The 20,011-nt window shown below is 38.0% G+C and overlaps 3 protein-coding genes across 3 annotated transcripts; 1 reads left to right on the top strand and 2 right to left on the bottom strand.

The window, feature by feature from the left end:
* Positions 1-364: 364 nt before the first annotated feature.
* On the bottom strand, positions 365-1,859 carry malsu1 (mitochondrial assembly of ribosomal large subunit 1). The gene is made up of 4 exons (XM_005804679.3): positions 1,475-1,859; positions 890-1,065; positions 715-796; positions 365-636 (listed from the first exon to the last, which is right to left on the bottom strand). Exons 1-4 carry the CDS (start codon positions 1,779-1,781, stop codon positions 479-481), a joined length of 723 nt encoding a protein of 240 aa, XP_005804736.1. The 5' UTR covers positions 1,782-1,859; the 3' UTR covers positions 365-478.
* A 655-nt stretch (positions 1,860-2,514) lies between these two features.
* LOC102228553 (sphingomyelin phosphodiesterase 5-like) lies at positions 2,515-6,583 on the bottom strand. Its single transcript, XM_005804654.3, has 7 exons — positions 5,465-6,583; positions 4,263-4,338; positions 4,047-4,187; positions 3,839-3,928; positions 3,701-3,764; positions 3,416-3,575; positions 2,515-3,258 (listed from the first exon to the last, which is right to left on the bottom strand). Exons 1-7 carry the CDS (start codon positions 6,545-6,547, stop codon positions 3,151-3,153), a joined length of 1,722 nt encoding a protein of 573 aa, XP_005804711.1. The 5' UTR covers positions 6,548-6,583; the 3' UTR covers positions 2,515-3,150.
* On the top strand, positions 6,544-12,743 carry LOC111608031 (SUN domain-containing protein 2-like). The gene is made up of 8 exons (XM_023330259.1): positions 6,544-6,620; positions 10,904-10,994; positions 11,096-11,262; positions 11,362-11,435; positions 11,523-11,643; positions 11,741-11,844; positions 11,969-12,142; positions 12,410-12,743. The coding sequence occupies exons 2-8, from the start codon at positions 10,906-10,908 to the stop codon at positions 12,515-12,517; spliced, it is 837 nt and encodes a 278-aa protein (XP_023186027.1). The 5' UTR covers positions 6,544-6,620; positions 10,904-10,905; the 3' UTR covers positions 12,518-12,743.
* Positions 12,744-20,011: the final 7,268 nt, after the last annotated feature.

Below are 20,011 nucleotides of genomic sequence, written 5' to 3' on the forward strand. Positions count from 1 at the left end.
ATCCACTCTTAAAAGTGGGAAATATAGGAGAACACTTCATTCAGGTGAGACAGATTTGTCTGAATCTTAATAAGTCAGGATGTGGTGACAAGAAAACAGCTTCTGGTCTCAAGTTTCTCATACCTGCACTGGGCAACTATTTAGAAAGTTAAACCAGCTGGATCTGTAACTAACAAGGTTTCATATTGATCTTGTTACCTGGCACTGTTATCAAGATGATAAAGGAAGTAAAACTAAATTTTAATTTTAAAGTCCTTCGAAGTTATTGGAAACTGTGCTGCAGATATCAAAGAACTCAAAGTCATTTTACAAACTTTACCAGTATGGTATACTGGCGATGCAAAAAAAAAAAAGTAAGGACTGATCTTGTTAATTTTTTTTTATTTAATACAAAAGCACATGAACCAACTAATCACTGAAAAGGTCAGCTAAAAATTGTAATGAATTAGTTGACTTCTGGCTCTGTTTAAATATACAGTCATTTTGTAAATTCGCTGGCATCAAATATAAAGTCTTCAGGCAGCGTCTCTGCAGGAATTTTCTTCAGCTGCTCGTCATAGGTACGCAAAGTCCACAGTTTCTCCAGTTCATACACTTCTCTGGTGTCAGGCAACATGAAGTGAACAACCATTTTACCTGAGAAAGAAACAAAAGCTTCTTTTAAAACAGCAACACCAGTAGGGAAAAAACATTTTCTTTAGGAGATTTACGCACCAAAGTCAACACACATCCAGTCCTCTGCATCTTTGCCTTCAATCTTGACATGTGGCTCTCCATGGTTCCTCATAAACTTGAACTGAAGGAGAGCAAGTCTTAGTACTGACTTTGAAAACAAATGTAGGCTGCTTTTATAAATATATCAAATAGAAAGCAAGTCAAGAATAGTTACCACTTTGATAGCATAAAGAGCCATGGCACGGAGATGTCTTGGTGACACACCACTGACCACAATGAAGTAATCTGCATATTGAATATGATCCGGCACTTTAATCACACACAGGTCCACAGCATTTTCTTGACGCAGAAGAGAGATCAGAACGTCGAGAGTGAACACCTCGCAAAATCCTGGACAAAATAAGAACATTTTGAAGTATTTGAGGATTTTAAAGACTGTCTGACTTTCATAATGAATTAATTTGACTGTTTATTATTAATATAAAGTATTCTATATTAAATTTCAGAAAGCAAGGTGAAAAATAAATACTTTTTGTAACCTTTAATAGTAAAAATAACTAGCCTCTATTAAAAATATTTAGTACATAAGATTATAATAAAAAAAACAGTGCTGGACTAGTCAATCACCAATAAATGACAGGAACTGGCTAATTTTGCCTTGATTAGCAACAAACAGCATGTTCCCATAATTTTATGAGTCTTTCACTTTCTGGATCATTTTATCACATTTATACAGTAAAAAAAAACATGCTTGCTATAATAATATGTTTTATTATTATAGCAGATAGATATTTCTTACCCTGGTTCTGGGAGTTAGAGTTACTCCTGTTATCTTCCACCTCCTCGGTTTCGTCCTCTAAGTTCTCCGGTCTTTCTGTGAATCTGCCCTCACCTCTGTCTGTGTAGCATCGTTTTGACTCAAAGGGACACTTGAGACGCGCTCCGTAACGCCACCGTTGTTGACATGAGGATAAATTAACAGCAAGTCTGTGGCACCGGGCTTTGAATATCAAACTCGTGCACCTAGGAACAGCCGACTGATCTATTAAACTACTTTTCCGGCAAACTGAAGATACCAATATCCTGGATCTACACAGAATATTCATGATTTTTAAGCTACAACACAAAACAGTCGTTCTCTGTTAACGTTCCCCACGGGCGGTAAAAACAGGAAGTGGATCTTGCCTTTGGATTCTGATTGGTTTGTACAGTTCTTCGTTGTTTTCTGAGGAGAACAAAATAACTGGAAGTACCGCCACCTGTCGGCGAATAATATCAAACAGCACTGGCTGTTTTTACAAGGTGGGATTATAAACAAAAAAAAGGATTATAAACCAGCTTTAAATGGTTTATTTTGACTTATGATAGAGTGATACAAGTCCTAACACAATGAGCACTTTCAGAGTAACATGTTTAATTACTTAATTAGAATCACGACACACTAGTCATCTGTAGTAAATAGATAGTAATATTTTCATTTTTTGTTTCACTGATTTGTTGAGACTAACAGTTAAAGTAAGAAATACTCACAGACCTTCTGGTGGCTTTTGATTAGACACTTTTTAAATTCAACCAAGAAGGTTGTTTGTGATTGAAAATTAAACATGATAATGAAACAAAGTAAAAGAAGTACCAATTTTAAAAAGATCATTTAGATGATTTTATTTACATTAATATCATATCTAAAAGGAGTATGAATAATTTGGGGTTTAACTGTATAAAATTAACATTGAGTACACTGCATTTCTCTTGAATAGTCCCATGAAAAAATGCTGCTCTCTTATAGATATTGTATAGTTTTTTTTTTTTTTTTTTTAAATCGAATGTAGATGTTTTATAGCATAAAATAATGCTAATCATTAAACAGTTAAAGAACACAACATGAGAAGACACTAAGGAGCATTTTTAAATTATATAATTTATTACATAAAAATACAATTAAACCAATTTGACATAATCTAATCTCTTAGTAATCATCCTAATTATTCTGATCATACTAATCTATTCTGAGTGATATAATCAAATCAACCTATAAATACACAAACCCGTAGCAGCTGTTTGGTTATAACATATAATAAATTTGTGATCATGCATGCAAACTTTATGAACTTAATGGCACCTGTGATCAATGAGTTTAATAGTCAGATATGACATCATATTAGATGACACATCATAGCAAGATAGAAAACTGAAAGTAGTCTTTTTAATTTATTTAAGAATTTTCTTTTCTGCTGATTCAAAATGTAGCTTTATAAAGATCAATGCAACAACTCTGAGCAGCTCTAAATGTATAAAATGCATATGAAATGTGAAACCATAAAAAAATATTTTAAAAAAGTAAGTTCCACCTGTGTCACACACTTACCAGTGGCTAAAAGTTTTTCTAAAATTACAAATTCAAGTATGTCAATAAACAGTTTAAAGTAAAACTGTGTAAAATTGTGTACATTTGGCCCCGCTCTTTAAAATTAGCTCTCATTCATCATTATAGTCACCGTTCATACTGACTTTTAATTTTAAGCCAACAGGAATATGATCAGTAAGCCCAGCCAGCTGAGATATGAAGGTCACCTCTTCCAGTTCCTGCATGGGTAAAAGCAAATCCAAATATGTTAGTCTTGCTTTAATTTGTTAATATATTATGAACTCTCAATTTATTAGGCTATTTTCTAGAGTTAGGAGGAACATGGGTTAAATGGGAACAGAGCAGAGTAAGGAAAGAACTCAACAGTGAACATACTGTTCTGCAGAGCTTTGAAATAGAGGTTTCCCGGTAGAGAATGTAATCAATCCGACGCCCAATCCAAGGCTGGCCGGGTTCTGGGTAAACCAGAGGAACACCTTGTTTAGGAACAGGAGGAGAGATGTACTGCTTCCTCACCTCCTCTGTTACCAAAGTCCTACAGAGACCCAAAGAAAAGAAAACAGTTTGTTATGTCACCACAGTGAATACTCTAAATTCAAATAATGCTACTCTCATCATATTTCTGCCTCAGTAAACAGAAGAAAGCTAGAAAAAAAATACCTTTGTAGCATTTCTGGGGAATTCACATCCTCCTCATACAAAGAAGGCTGCTCTAGCAGAGTACCTTTGGTTAATGAAAAGAAAACAGTCTGTATGTGCTGTATGTAGTCTAGCTTTAAAGATGTAAATAATACCAACCAATAACCCAGGGCTTCTCTTTTCCAGCTTCTGCTCTGCACGGATCTCTGTACTCCTCAAACAAACTGTGGTTCTGTTCCAAAACATCATCTACACAGCACAGATTACATGCTTATTGAAATAGGTCTAAAATGAGCTTTAAAATAACACTGTGGAAAATGTCCAAAATCTTAACATAATACTAGCTATAACTATGAATGAGACATACCAGGTGAGCAGTTATCAAAGTTAAAATCCCCGCAGAGAACATCAAAAACCACCTCCTCATCAGGCTGTTTGTGGGCGGCCTGGAATTCCCCGATCCACCTGGTGACCATGTCCAGCTGGTCACAGCGAATCTTCCCCTCACCTGTGGACAACACGGGGAATGTTGCTTAAGAATGTGCGCCTATCTGATCGAACCAAATATGAAATTGGCGCTCACCCTCCGGTGCATGAAGATGCGTGCAGTTGAAATAGCCAACCACTTTCTTCTGTTTCTGATTCTGCCCGATTAGAACCTGAAAATGTTCAAATCAAAGGGTTTGATCTTATCTTAGGGTTACTGGTAAAACAAATGCAGCCCCCTCCCATACTTATTGGCATCTTCCACTATTATTGACTACCTTCTTCAAAAAATTCATCATGTTTAGCAGGAGCATCATATCAAATTTAACTTCTAAAAAGACAACCCAACCTTTAATTTGAAGGCATTCATATAGCTTAAATAAAAAAATACAAACTAAACCTGATAAGTCTTATTTTGACAACAATACACCTCTCCTCTTACTTGGTAGATTGGAGCATACAGGGAGAATAATCTTATTATTCCTCTTCATACAATCTCTCTTGATCATTCAGACTCCTGGGTATCCTTAAGAAAATTCCCAGAGCCAAGCAAGAGGCCCACAGCATCACAGATGTTTCACCGTATTTAACAGTGGACATGTGTTGTGGTTCCAATTAGTTAGCTAGATAGACGAATGGTAGGTAAAGTGCTGAAAAAATCAGAATTTTTTCAGGTTCATTTTATGCAAACTAAGACTTCCCAGCATTTTTGAAGTATACTGCTCAAAAAAATAAAGGGAACACTTTAAGTGTTAAACACCTGTTTAAGTGTTCCCTTTATTTTTTTGAGCAGTGTATAAACAAATCACCCAACAGCTTGTACTGTTCTAAGTTTAATAAAAAACAGATCCCCACATGCTTCAATGCATGTGGGGCTAATTTTCCTCCAATCTCTGATGGATTAAATACCTTATGTGCTAAAAAACACACAAGGTTTCTCTATTGCGCATTATAGTCTTTAAATTAAAAACAAAATAGAATTAGCAGGATAGTTTTCAGAATAAAATCAAAATCAATTTCGGTCAGGAATATTTTGATCGTTTCACCTTTAGTTCCAACAGTTTTTAAATTAATTTAACTTAATAACCTGTTTGGATTATTTACACAGCATTTTGTGCCTTAATCAGGAAGCAAAGGTTATCTAGTTGAACCAGCATGTTTAACTATTTAGGATATCTTTTTAGATGTTTGTGACTCAATCTCTTATAATAGATTAGCTCAGGCAGCTGATATACTAGTACATTCCTCAACACAAATAATAAAAAACAAAATAGATTTATTGTCAGATTAACCAGGTACCTTAGTGGAGAGCAGACCCTTGGCAGCCAGAGCATCTTCCCCACGGCTGTTGGGAAACCAGTGGTACTGGGCCTCCAGCACTGGGAACCTACTGGCCATGAACAGACCACTGTTGAAGAACTTAAAGGCAGAACATCTGCACGGCGGCTGGCAGGCGTACACGCCGACGTCATACAGTATGTGTCCAAACAATGGTTTAAGTGTATTGGTGAGCTTTTTAGCAGCTCTCTTATCAAACACCTCTTCCAGACACAGTATATCGATATTGGCTGGAAAGAAGGGTGACACCTCCCAGGGTTCCTCATCCTGCCGACGAATACGCTGGGAGAACAAAACAGCAGGACTCTTGTTATCAGACTGACCCTGTTTGTTGGAGTTCTCATTATAATTCAGTTGGGAAGAGGATGGTTCGGTCAGTGGTTCCTCTGCGTCATCAGAGGATGCCGAACTTTCGGTTGGTTCCGATCGATGATCTCCTGTGGGTTGAGACTGCCCCTCCAAGCCTCCGTCTGTGTCTGAGCATGCTCTGGGGATGATGCTGTCAGAGGGGCTGACAGGGCCGCAGCTGCTGGGAGATTCCACCGTGATTATCACATTGGGTCGCACAACGCTCTTCGCGATACGCTTGCCGATCTCGTACGCCCTCTGCTGGGTGTGGCCCAGGTTGTTGAAGCGAGCCAGGCTGTCTGGTAAGAGACACAGATTGGCTGAGGCAAAGGTAAAGGACGCCTTTCCTGTTTGCTCAAAGCCTCTGTTTGTCTCCCTCTCTGCTGAGGTCAGTTCCACTCTGTGGTAGGAAAACGGCCGGCGGCAGGCCTGAAGCGGCGCCCAGAGCAAAAATCCCAGGAAAGCCAGGGGGGCTGTGAGGAGGAAGAAAATGAAAAAGAAAATAGAGCCGAAGAAGACTTTGAGAGGGTGGAGGTAGCATTCTTCCTCCTGTCGCTCTTTCCTCTCCTTTGTGGTGGACTTGCACACAGCAATAACGCGATCAAGATACCAGAAGCACGGCACAATTAATGCCCATCCTATGGCGTGGATGCCAGCAACAAACCCGTTGGGGAAAGGAGACACCCGTAGAACCATGGCTCCCCGTTGTCTCTAAACAAAAACAAGGTTGAACAGCATCCAGATATCCTGCTGTGGCCTTATTCCAGAGGTAAGTCTCTCTCCCCAGAGATGCTAAAAGAGAAAAAGAGACTATAAATTTGGTGTGTCCTTCTTCTTGCAAACAGCGCCAACATATGCACCAGAGTTCCCAGGAAGAACTAGCTTTTGACTGCATGTCCGTGCATGTAGTGGAAAATACAAAGTCACAGAATTACATTGCATTCCGTTGAAATAAAATGCAGGCCTATGCACTAGTTTATGTTGTTATAAAGTCTTAATAAAATATACTTACTGCTGTAAACAGACAAAATGACAAAAAGTTTAAATATGAATAGTTTAACAGCCACACTCCTTGAAAGTATGGTTATGCCACGAGTCATGATTAAAAACAGTGTAAAATAGTCATGTTCCCTTTAAAATCATCAGTGAATATGGACATGGTGTAATGTCCATAAGGTGTTGTTAGGTGTTGTTATTTTTGATGTGAGCACCACACCCTTGCCTTGTGTGGATTTACACATGAAATACACCGTCTACAAATATTGGGTGAGGCACAGCTTAACTCTTCTCTAAACCTGCTCTGCAACATTTTAATTGAAATTTAAATTATTTCACATAAAGCACATTCACCAAGTTAGGACATTTCTTAATCTGATCTTCCATTTGACGTCCAGTGAACAGCTTCACTTAAAACAAAAATTCACATAAAGCCACCAAAACGTCAGACCTAGATTATAACATAAAACTAATGAATGATCACGCTTTCCACATGGCTTATAACACATCACTCACATTCTGTAACCTCAATCACCTGTGTCTATAAGGGAGGGCAGCTAGCTTAAACTGCTTAGCTGTCTTTTGATGATTTGATCCAATGGTCTTCTTACCTGAAAGGGACAAAATCGGAAGTCCGTGTGATGGACCCATTCAGTATAAACACTGCTGGTGTACTAATGTCATCATATCTATTGTTGTTTTTCATATATCAAATGTTCACCTCGAACATGCTGGCTTTCGGGGGAAATCAGAATAACCGAGCCGCGAAAGCAGCACTTTGAAGAGTAAAAAAAAAAAAAAAACCCTTCCTGTCCCGGCTGAATTTAGGCCACGCCCCCTTCGTTGTTGCCAGTCACGTTTGTGCCCCGTCATTTTCCACTGTTCATAAAATAATCGGATATCAGCTCAAGGCTCTTTTGTTTCTGTTATTTCTCTTTTTTTGCTATTTTGGCTCCCTTAATTCATGTCCTATTAAGATATATTAAAATCTGTAACTCTGTGCTATTTTTTCCCCGATTAATTTAATATCGCTTATGGTTGTTTGTATTTACTAATATTTAACTTTAGGATGCGAGGCTTGTCAGGAAATAAGCAATTTCCCCTTTTAAATCAATAGCGCATATTATATTCTATTAACTTTTAAAAATATGACAGAAAGCAGTATTTTGCTGGTTTCCTCTGGATATTAAAATATTTCTGAAACTGCTCAGGTGAACCTTTTAGCGTCTAACTGGCAGTTTCTCATCATATGTTGCTATTATAAATATTGATATTTACTTCTGTCAAATGGCATAAGGTTCCGCTTAACTACCAAACGTAATATACAACGTTTTGCATTGAAACTGGAACATTTCTATTCTTTACTTTCTAAATCTATGAATACAGGTTGATTTTATATCTAAGGAAAGGAATTTACACGTTTAGCATTATGCAACTTTAATTTTAAACTATCTTTTCAGTTTTTGTTTATTTTTGCACTGAACCATCTTAATTCAAGTCAATATGAATTAAAATGGTTCAAATCTTAATTTAAATATACAAAGTTTTACATTTAAATTCAAATTTAAACATACAGCTTTGTATTTAACTGGAATGAGTTTATATACTTACTTAAAGTAAACCACTTTACATCAAGTCAACATAAAACTATGTTTATTCTTTAAAGTGCAATCTGTCAATTGTCACACTTCTTGTCTTTTATTCAATTTCTTTAAACTTCTGGCAAGAAATATATTGCAGCCAAAAACTAATTTCAGTGATTCTTGAGAAGAGGGACAAAACAGGTCCTATGGATAAAGCACAACATTTTAACAAAATATATATTTTTTCAAATATCTGACTAAACTAACCTGAGCCATCTGAGCACAACAATGTAAGTTTTCCCAGTGTTTGCTGAATATTTTTTTATTTTAAATATTGTAGTAGGTGGATGGTGTCTTTAAAATCCCTTGTCCTGGAACAGAACTCAATACATTATAATAGTTTAGAACAATTAAAGGAGGTTAATATATTATGACAATTAAGTATAAGTATTCAAATAAATAATTATAAAAGTATCAATAAACTGAATCAAAAATCATTTTTATATATTTTCCAACTCAATTGAAATTTGTCCCAAGTTTTTGTCAACACTGTCAGACATAAAAAGAATGGGGGGAAAAAATCAGGCATTATTGGAGGGCATCAAAACTTCTGAGGACCCCATGACCTCTTCCTTTCTCTTCCTTTGCTAAGAAGGCTAAGCAGCTCTACTTAGCTTATGTTATTTAGTTTCTTCTTGTTTTATTCCTAAGATGTTAGTCACAACCATGATGTGTCAACACCATAACTGACAATTTACAAAACTTTGTGAAATAAATGCTTAATTTTAGTATACTGTAAAGATTTCATGGATCTGATGAGCTACAATATGGCCTCCTTCAGAGTAACATCATATAAACTAATATTTAGTTCTGTTAAAAATAAAGGCTATTACTAAAAATCCTGATAATGACCACAAAACCTTGAAAAAGTTCTTGTTTTCTGACAAATGAAAGCTGTTGTTGTAGCCAACTGTGTTGGCCATAAACTATGTTTTGTGCTATATGTTTCTATCCTTCTGTGCTACGTTTGCACAGGACACACTGCCCCTGAAGAAAATGGATGGGCAGCGTTTAGGATTATGGGAAGAGGTTGCTTTAGACACAAATGAGACAATAATCTGGTTAATTATTGTCCATCTAAATATCCATCTTATAGTAAATTAAATATTTGTTTAAAAAAAGCAAGAAAAAAAAGCAAGTTTCATTACAATTTGTACTAGGAATTTTTTTTTTTTTATAAATTTTGTGATGCCAAGAAACAGACTTTTTTTTTTTCAGGTCAATCCTAATAGTTTTGATTATGCTTCATAGCATCAAACAAATTAAAACTGTAATTTACTGTCCTAGCTGCACAGTTTTGCCTTTCAGCAAAAAGGTCCTGGGTTCGATTCCCGGCATGGGGTCTTTCTGCACGGAGTTTGCATGTTCTCCCTGTGCATGTGTGGGTTCTCTCCAGGTACTCTGGGTTTCCTCCCACAGTCCAAAAACATGACTGTTACGTAAATCTAAATTCTCCCTATGTGTGAGTGTGTGTATGCATGGTTGTCTATCTCTGCGTTCCCCTGTGACAGACTGGGGACCTATCCAGGGTGTACCCCGCCTCTTGCCCAGAACATTAGCTGGAGATGGGCACCAGCAACTCCTGACCCCACTAGGGACAAGGGAGTTATTACTTCAACAAACAGCCATGCTATGTTACAATTTTAATTAAAACATTAGGAATTGTAACCACCCGTTGTAGAGCAAGCCAAGGTTTTTAAATGTTTGAACTGAATTTCAACAATTCATTTCAAAGAGACAGAAATGAATTGTGGGCAGGTTCTGTTGAGCATTGTGATGTCACATAGGCTGACTTGTCATCAGGTGCTTTTGGAACTTTTGTCAATAAGAGAGGAGTTCCTATAGGAATTCATACATTTGAAGAATTAGACTTCGGATATATAACTTCAAGGAATTTAACTGAGCTTCAGTTGTTCAAGTATGTAAAATTAGTGAGGCAAAGAAAAAATTGTAATTTTGTGCTAGAGTTTTTGTGCCAGCAATGTTGCAAATAGGTTAAGCAAGACAAGTTGTTAGTAATGATTTGATGTTCTTAGCTCAACATCAAACTAACTTTTTGATGTAAATATCCAATGTCTCATTTGTGTTTTAGCACCTTTTTTGCATATTTGCTAAGTTCATTGAGTATTGAAACAGCAGAAATATATGAGGTAGTTTTAAATGCAAAAAAAAAAAAAGTTCTTCCTTCAAGTTTTATAGATAGTTTATCATTTTCACACATGAAATGATAGATTTTTTATGATAGGTAAATGATGATCTGATCAACATTAAATTAAGTTTTAGATTTATTACATCATTAAATTTTGTGTTTACTATTAAAATGACTTACTGTAGAGTTGTGTTGTACATTTTAGACATGCTTTGTGCCAGTCACCGATCACTTTTCCATGTCTTTGTTTTTTTTTTTTTTCAGTCATGCCAAGAACAAGTGAACGTTTGATAAGAAATGGGTACTATGACATGTATGGACAACCACTTATTTCATACAGAGATATGCCAAACAGGTATATTAAATCAGCAATTTTTTTAACTCTTATGTTTTATGCAGTCATCTGCTGATATATCTACATCTTTACTCACTTGTATATTTTCCATCTTGGGTCAGAAGGAGGCGCATAACAGGTCGCCCTGTACATGGGGAGGTAACATTTAGAGAGAGGTTTCATAGCCTTGAGGACAATATGACTGTCCAAGAAAACCAGACCATGGACACTCTGATACGGGATTGTTATAACATCTTTGTCTTTGTCTTTGTCATCTTCGTCGTCTTTGGTAAATACTCTCCTTCAACAAATAGTCGATTTGGAAGTGTTATAGAAAGGCTGTATTTTAAATGTTGTCTCACTGTCATCTTCTGCTCATGTTCATCAGCTTGTATTTGCCGAATTATTTCCCTGCACTCGCGATCTTCAGAATTATATGTCACACCAACTCTAACAGACATGGTAGGCTTTCTCTTCCTAATCTTAACACTGATTTAACTATCCCGAGCAAACATGAGAACAAACTGTTAACTTTTATGTTGTGCACAGGTTACAATCTCTGGAGGTGAGGATCAGGAATATCTCTCCAGGCTGCAGTCGTTGGAGGCAAAGCTTGAGTACCTTCTACCACAAGCAGATCTGTGGCCCAACTTTGCTCTGGGGTCTCAAGGTGAGCCATTACAAATATGATCGTAAACTACTTTTCAAATTTTCAGTATTAAATTTTTCTGACTCACATTATTTCTGTTTTTATGTTCTGTGTACAGGAGCAACGATTTTACACAAGATGACCTCAAAAACATATCAGAGCATTAAAGGATGTAGATGGTTTGGGAAGCTACCTCCTATAGGCCCAAACATTGTTATTCAGGTCTGAATGACACTCAGATCATTAAAGGAATAGTAGGAAAAATGGTGTAATATTAGGCTTGAGGATTTCCTTTTCTCTTAGTCTTGGTACGCCACCTAAACTTTATTCTGTTCGCTGTTTTCAGGGAGGAACTGATCTGATTCCAGGACAATGCTGGGCCTTTGAAGGCTTCCCGGGACGTTTATCCGTCGAACTGTCAAACAAAGTCACAGTCACTCATGTGTCGTTGGGTCATATTTCCAAGATTGTTTCCCCAACTGCGTCAGTCTCCAGTGCTCCTAGAGAATTTTCTGTCTATGTAAGTCAAGTAAAAGGAGTGTCAAAACTGTAAATCCTATATATCCACCTATAGTATATTTTAAGTATACATTTAAAATGTGATAGCAATGATTCATTATGACATCACTTGATCTCATTCTAAACTATGCAAACTTTCTGTCTGCACTAATGAATTTTCTGTTCATCTCAGGATGTGATGTGTCTTTAGAAACACCAACTAACTTTCACATACAGTATATAGAAAGAACAAGATAATGAACTGCATTTCTATCTAATTTTGTCTCAGGGAAAGAAGAATTTAGAAGATGAGGAGAGTCATTTGGGAACTTTTCTATATGATGAAGATGGAGACCGAATACAGACCTTCAGACTTCCCGTAAATATGTCAAATTAATGTTTTATTAACTAAATACAGTTCTCACAAAAGCCCAGAGTGACTGACCCTGTTATAAATATTGATCATCTTTCCTAACATACAACCATAAGGTTCTTCACTGGGTGTTACTAGCATTCAATTAAAAAAAAAAAAAAAACTTTAAATAAAATGGCAGATACCGTATTATTGTTCCATTTAAAATGCTCCAATGAAAATTTCTATTTAAATCATAAAAATTGTGTTAATTCTGCACTTCCAGAGCTGTTGGGTGAGACTGCAACTGGTAGATAGCATTGAAAAATTAATCAATTAGTCAAGTTTGTAGCAAGAAATGTTATTTTTTGTCATGATAACAAACGAAAAAAATCCCTGTGTTAGTACATAACATTTTGTTTTCTGGTTAGCAAGATATCAGTATAACCTCCATGCTATCTTGAGAAAAACTATGCAAAATATTTTTACAGCAAGGCCAGTTGAACTAGGCTTCCATGCACTTTAAGACAGACCTCCTTTGTTTCTATTGTCTTTCTATTTGTAACTATGGATTATCAATCTACCTTACAGGCCAATAAAGTTGGTTCCTTCCGCTACGTGAATCTACAGGTGAACAGCAACTGGGGTCATCCGGATTACACCTGCCTCTATAGCTTTAGAGTGCATGGAGAACTTGATGAATGACAAGGACAACAAGGAGGAAAGGGTTTTCTCCTTTCATATATTACTTTTGTATATGTTTAGATAATTAATTTTAAGTCCTCACAAAAAACAGATACACCAGTCAACCATAAGTAGACAAACAAATGAAGAAGAAAAAACAACACACACACACATACATAAAGGCTCTCAGACATGTACAACATGAACCAATTACATTTTCTTGTTGTCCCCCCAACCCCCATCTTGGTGCCTGTATGTTGGGGTTTACCCCGGTGAACAAGTGGGTAACCTCCCTCCGCCTACGAGTGGGGGGACAGGTTCTGACTGTTATTTGTGCTTACACACCAAACAGCAGTTCAGGCTACCCACCCTTTCTGGAGTCCTTGGAGGGTGTACTGGAGAGTGCCCCTCATGGGGATTCCCTTGTTCTACTGGCGGACTTCAACGGGACAATGGGCAAAGACAGTGAGACCTGGAGGGGTGTGGTTGGGAGGAATGGCCCCGCTGACCTGAACTCCAGTAGTGAACTGTTGCTGGACTTCTGTGCTCGTCATGGATTGTCCTGTGCATGGTTGTTTGTCCTGTCTCTCTCTAAATTGAGCAGGATCCATTAAAACATCTTTTGGAATAATTCTTGTTATTTTCTTAACCTCCTCCCAAAATGCTCTGATTTTGTTGCATTGCCATGAGCAATGTAATAGTGCCGTTTCTCCTCCATGCATACACAAATCTAGAATGATGGGGTTATATTTATTCAGTTTTACAGGTGTGATGTATATTCTCATAGTCCATTTATACTGTAATAGTCTAGATTTTGTTCTAATGGATTGTGTATGGGGGCTGCACAATGGCGCAGTTGGTAGCACTGTTGCCTTGCAGCAAAGAGGTTCAGACATAATAAAAGTGGCATGTGTGGGTTCTCTCCGGGTGCTCCGGCTTCCTCCCACAGTAAAAACATGACTGTTAGGTTAATTGGTCTGTCGAAATTCTCCTTAGGTGTGAGTGTGTGCATGCATGGTTGATTGTCCTGCCTCTCTCTAAATTGAGCAGGATCCATTAAAATATCTTTTGGAATAATTCTTATTTTCTTTACCTCCTCCCAAAAAGCACTGATTTTGTTGCATTGCCATAAGCAATGTAATGCATACACAAATCTAGGATGATCGGGTTAAATTTATTCAGGTTTACAGGAGTGATGTACATTCTCATAGTCCATTTATACTGTAATAGTGTAGATTTTGTTCTAATGGTTAGAGTATGAGAGCTGCACAATGGCACAATTGATAGCACTGTTGCCTTGCAGACAAGCGGTTCAGACATAATAAAAGTGGTATGTGTGGGTTCTCTCTGGGTGCTCCAGCTTCCTCCCACAGTAAAAACATGACTGTTAGGTTAATTGATCTGTCCAAATTCTCCTTAGGTGTGAGTATGTGTCGCATGGTTGTTTGTCCTGTGTGTCACTGTGTTGCCCTGGGATGGATTGGCAACCTTTACAATTCCATGTTGTGAATTTAAGTTCTAGTTTTTGCACCATTTAAAATGAAAACACTGACACTTTTACATAAACTGTTGTTACATTTAACATAAACTGTCTGAGAGCATTAACATATTCAAACATAAACATAAACTCTGAAAACAGTGCATCTTTATTTCTTAATCAAAATGAAAGATTTTCTGTGCAGGATATGGGAACACAGCAACATGATTTTTTAGATAATGGTGAACTAACACAATTCTTTAAGTTCTTTCAGGACTGACTCCAGTGAGAGGTAGTTTACTGCTACAGGCTCAGACTGCAACAGTCTGGGCACTATTTTCTGTCAATAGCTATCTTATAGACAGAGCACTACTTTCCTAAATCTCCCTTTTTAAACATGTGCAATGTAAACTAACATTGTAACTAAATCTGTCTTTCTTCTTTCAGAGGATTTTAGATAATGGTGAACTAACACAATTCTTTAAGTTCTTTCAGGACTGACTCCAGTGAGAGGTAGTTTACTGCTACAGGCTCAGACTGCAACAGTCTGTCAATAGCTATCTTATAGACAGAGCACTACTTTCCTAAATCTCCCTTTTTAAACATGTGTAATGTAAACTAACATTGTAACTAAATCTGTCTTTCTTTCAGAGGTTTGCTGCAATTTTTGTGTTTTGTTTTTTATTTTTGCCCACTTGAAGCCAGCCAGCCTCGGCAGATGGCTGCTCATCCTGAGCCTGGTTCTGCTGGAGGTTTCTTCCTTTTAAAGGGAGTTTTCCTCTCCACTGTTGCCTTGTGCTTGCTCAGGATGGGGGATCCCTTGGATTAAACATCCATCGCGATCTGCTGGTGACCCCTCCGCAGAATCGCCACCTTAATGTGGTGGAGGGGTTTGAGTATCCCTATGAACCAGATGGAAATTTTGCCTTGGGGATCAGTCAGTAGTGAGGATTCTCAGGGCAGATAACCATTGGGGAGGGATCAGACTAAGAGCGATTCAAGGTTTTCAATGAAGGACTACCAAAGGGATCAGGTATTTCTAGGAGACAGATAGTTATGGTATGGTAACGTTTACATATCCATTCAAAATAAGATGCAGATGCACCACAAAAATGAACATTTTACTTTCGTGAAAATTTTAACTCACAATAATGACTAATGGAAGCCCTGAGCTTGTTTCTCTGCAATAAGACGGTCCCATCTGGGAGTGATGAGAGACGATGACACCCGAAGTGTTGCTTATGCACAGGGTGCTTGGTCTCTACGTGGTGAAGCAGTTTGAAGACTTAATTCCCTCATTAACGAGTCGGTCACCATATCGTGCAGAGCGGGCTTGGAATGTGGGAATCACCTACCGGGATAAATCCATTCTCCTTTTCCCCTTCGCAGTATCCGTCTCAAGGCAACCGTTGCAACAGTTGGACCCATAGACATAAATACGTAGATGCATTGAGAGCTGAGTCCTATGTTACGTCACCGCCATCTTGTATGTGGCAGTAGAGCGGTCGGAGCTCCCCAAGTCATGTGCTGTGTATACTTGTTTCAACCATTTTACAAGACAAACTGGATTCATTGGCATTAGATTCCACAGGTAAGGATGGAAAAAAAATAATAATGCAATTTTTACAAGCAGAACTACTTGGCTGTTGTAAATGTGGTGGGATGGTGTTCCACCCTCCCAACTATGTGCACCAGGTGTATCAAGTAGCTTGCAGTTGATTGGTGGGCGGGGCAAACGGCTTTATAGCTGAGCAGGCCGCTGCAAGGTGTGTGTCTTTGTTTCCCCTACTATATGACGGCTGCCCAAGTGGCTGGTGTGCTTGATCCGCTCATCTGAATTGTAAATGCCATTTTGTACCATCTGGCTGGGATTGTGGTTAGGTTTTGGTTAGTGATGGTGAGATGAAGCCTCATGAGGCATTGAACCACTTGAGCCAAATGGTTCGAGAAAGGGTTCATTTCTTGAGGCTTCATGTGCACACGAAACCACCTACTGGCCAGGTGTATAATCACAGCCAGCTGTATCTTAACACGTGTGATGCATTGAATTTTTGTCTATTATGGCTCTTGGGAATGACGTCACAAAAGGTGTAGGACGAAATCATTTGTCTACATAAATTATGTATACACATATGTGTATAATAAAATATTGTTTGAATGTATCCTCTGTGTGTAATTATTCCCAAAATAGTAGTGTCATGTGATATGGCATGTTGTGTAATAAAGTTTTTCTGTGACTCTAGAAAAATGGCCTGGGCTTAATCAGGCAGAGGACAGTGAAAGTGCTTGTGGAACTAGGGAGGGGTGGTGAATAGGCTAATGCTTGTGTAACTTGGATGATTTCATGCATTTTTATTAAGAAACAACAATTTCTCCACAGTTTTTGGTTTCAAACGATTTCTCTTTCTTGACACTACATGGATGAGGTGTTATTATTGTACCCCAACTCCTTGGTCACAATAGACACCTCACCTTTACAGAACATAAGAAACAGTAAAAAATACAGTTCCTCATAAGCAAACATAATGCATCTGCAAATGTTCAGTTCACCTTACTTGTTAGGGCTTATCAAATCAAAATGTTCCCACATAGGGGAAATCCTTCTCTCTCTCTCTCTCTCTCTCTCTATCTCTCTCTCTCTCTCTCAACACCAAACTGTCTCAAACTAAATAACCATTATCCAAGCTCTGCTATCCAAACTATCAAAACTCTATCCACTCTCTCAACTGACTGCAACTCGCCTACAACAACCCACATACTGAATGCAGCCTGTGGGGTTTCTAAAGCTGTCAAACCCCGCGCCAAACTCTGAGCCACTTCCCGAAGCAGTCACGTGGTACAGCCAGGCAGCGAGGCTTCGGACGTCATCGTTTTCGGCTCCTCCCCTAAATGAAGCAAGCCTCGATACGCGCTTTACGGAAACGCCCCCTCCATTACTCGACACACGCCTCGGAGCCTCGGCACATCACGTAACATCACTAGTTTTGGTGCTATACCTGCCGTGCGTTTCTGCAGCGTTGCTCGGCTGGCGTTAGCGGCTGCAGCTGGAGGTTGTTGCGGCGTGCGGCTTCCATCTAGCCCTCGCTTGCTGATCCGCTCTCTCCCAGGGTCGGCTGTGCTACTACTCCTGGGTAAGCTACCTGTTTAGATTTTAATTTACTTTACCTGAATCCACGGGTTTTCTAATGCGTTTTTTTTTTGTTTAGGATGGTTTGGGAGTTGCAGCGCTTGGACGCTCTGCTGTCTTGTCTTGTCGGTGTTTGTTTGGGCCGCTCTGAAGGCAACCTGTTGCTGATTGGACAGGCTGAGCGAGCGGGGCACGACTCCTCTGGCCCATCTGAAGGGCACTGAAATTGGACAACGACGATTTGTTCCACCGTTTAAAGTGTTTGTGTTTTTTTCCTTTTACAGTTTGTTTGCTTATTATTGAACTTACTAATGAGTTTGCTTTTTTTGTTTTGATTTACTAATTTGTTTTCTTTGGCATTACATGTTTTGTTTGTTCATTTATTTTTTTGGAATAATTCAAGTTGTCACTTTTATTTCACATGATCCCTTTTCATTTCCAGGGACAGAGTAGTGGGCCCGAAGCCATGCTTTTAAAAAGAAATGTTTTAAATGAAATTGTTTAAATAAAATATTGTGAACTATTCTGTGTTCTGGTGCATCTTGTTTTAAAAACATGACCTGCTGGTCATATAAACAGATATCTTAGTAATCTATCGATTATTCTTACGATTAATCGAGTAATCGGATAAAAAAAATCAAATAAAATATTGGTAAATCTGGCATAACACCAGATATCAATATCAGTCCAGTTTTTCATATTTGAGCTTCCCTAACAGTTACTTTCTGTAGTTTAGAAAACTAACCTGTAACAATAATAGCTCACGTTCTAAGTTAACCAGAAGAAAAGTTATACAAAGATCTGAAATTCTATTCAAATCTTTCACGAACTGAACCGATTCTCCAAATATGCTGCAAGAATACATCTTTGAAAGAATGCAGCCGAAAGGTTAGCTAGCCTGGAATCAAAAAAGGCATAAAAACTTTACCCATAGCATCGAAACGAAGCTACACTTATGCGACAGTTAAATTAAATCACACATCTCTGAAACAGGTGTTCCTTGAGGAAGTCAATGTAGAGTTTGGCAGTCATTTTCACCCTATCTGCAACTCTGAATGGTCCTACCAGCTCGTTTCCAATGATTGCCGCCCAAAACATCACTTGATCATAAGAAATTCCCCTGTAGACTGCAGGTTTGTCTTTGAGACAGGTGTTACCTCGACAATCCTCTGTGGTATGTTGAGTATGAAACCATAGAGCCTCTGATGAGCCTGGAACACATAGGACAGGATACTCCTATCCAGCTGATAGGCAATCAAACAAAGCAGCCTTGGATTACCTGAAAATAATTTACTAAAAAAAAAAAAAAAGCAAAAACATACAACTTTAGCTTTAAAATCACAGGAAAGGGTGAGACCTAAGGAGGAACATCAGCCTAGCTCTGAAGCTCTTCTGCATCTTTCAATACCGAACTTTGGAGGAACGATTTGAAGTTGACAGGAGACGATGTTCTGAAATTCATATTGGATCTGTTCTGATGGAGGTCTCTCATGAACTGTCGCTCGTCAATGCTGCTGTGCCACTGGTTTAAGTGCTTAGATCCTGGTGTTAAGAAATAACCAAAATTTGATAAATTTTCAAACAGAGGCATGTGTGGGCATGATTAGATCTACACTGTTTAAGTTTATCAGTTTAATTTGCCTTAGTGTTGGTGGCATTAACAATAAATCTACAGTACAACTAAAAAGACTCCTGCAAAACCCAAGCTTCAATTAAGGGAACATGTACTCTTAATTGAACAATGAAACTGAAACACCTGGTTTTAGACCACAATAACTTATTAGTATGGTGTAGGGCCTCCTTTTGCGGCCAATACGGCGTCAATTCGTTACAGCAGTGTGAGGACGTCATCGCTGCCCTAACTACGGTATACATTAAGGGACAAAAGTGACGCTGAACAGAAATCACGTAATACAAACAGTAGTACTCAACATAAAACAAACTATTTAGGGTCTTTTGAACACTGTTGTTGTAGCCACCTGTGTTGGCCATAAACTATGTTTTGTGCTATATGTTTCTATCCTTCTGTGCTACGTTTGCACAGGACACGGATGGGCAGCGTTAAGATTATGGGAAGAGGTTGCTTTAGAAACGCAAATGACAAAATAATCGGGTTAATTATTGTCCATCTAAATATCCATCTTATAGTAAATTAAATATTTGTTTAAAAAAAAAAAAAAAAAGCAAGTTTCATGACAATTTGAACTAGGAATTTTTTTTTTATAAATTTTGTGTTGCCAAGAAACAGACT

Source organism: Xiphophorus maculatus, chromosome 3 (genome assembly GCF_002775205.1).
Source record: "Xiphophorus maculatus strain JP 163 A chromosome 3, X_maculatus-5.0-male, whole genome shotgun sequence".
Classification (NCBI taxonomy): Eukaryota; Metazoa; Chordata; class Actinopteri; order Cyprinodontiformes; family Poeciliidae; genus Xiphophorus; species Xiphophorus maculatus.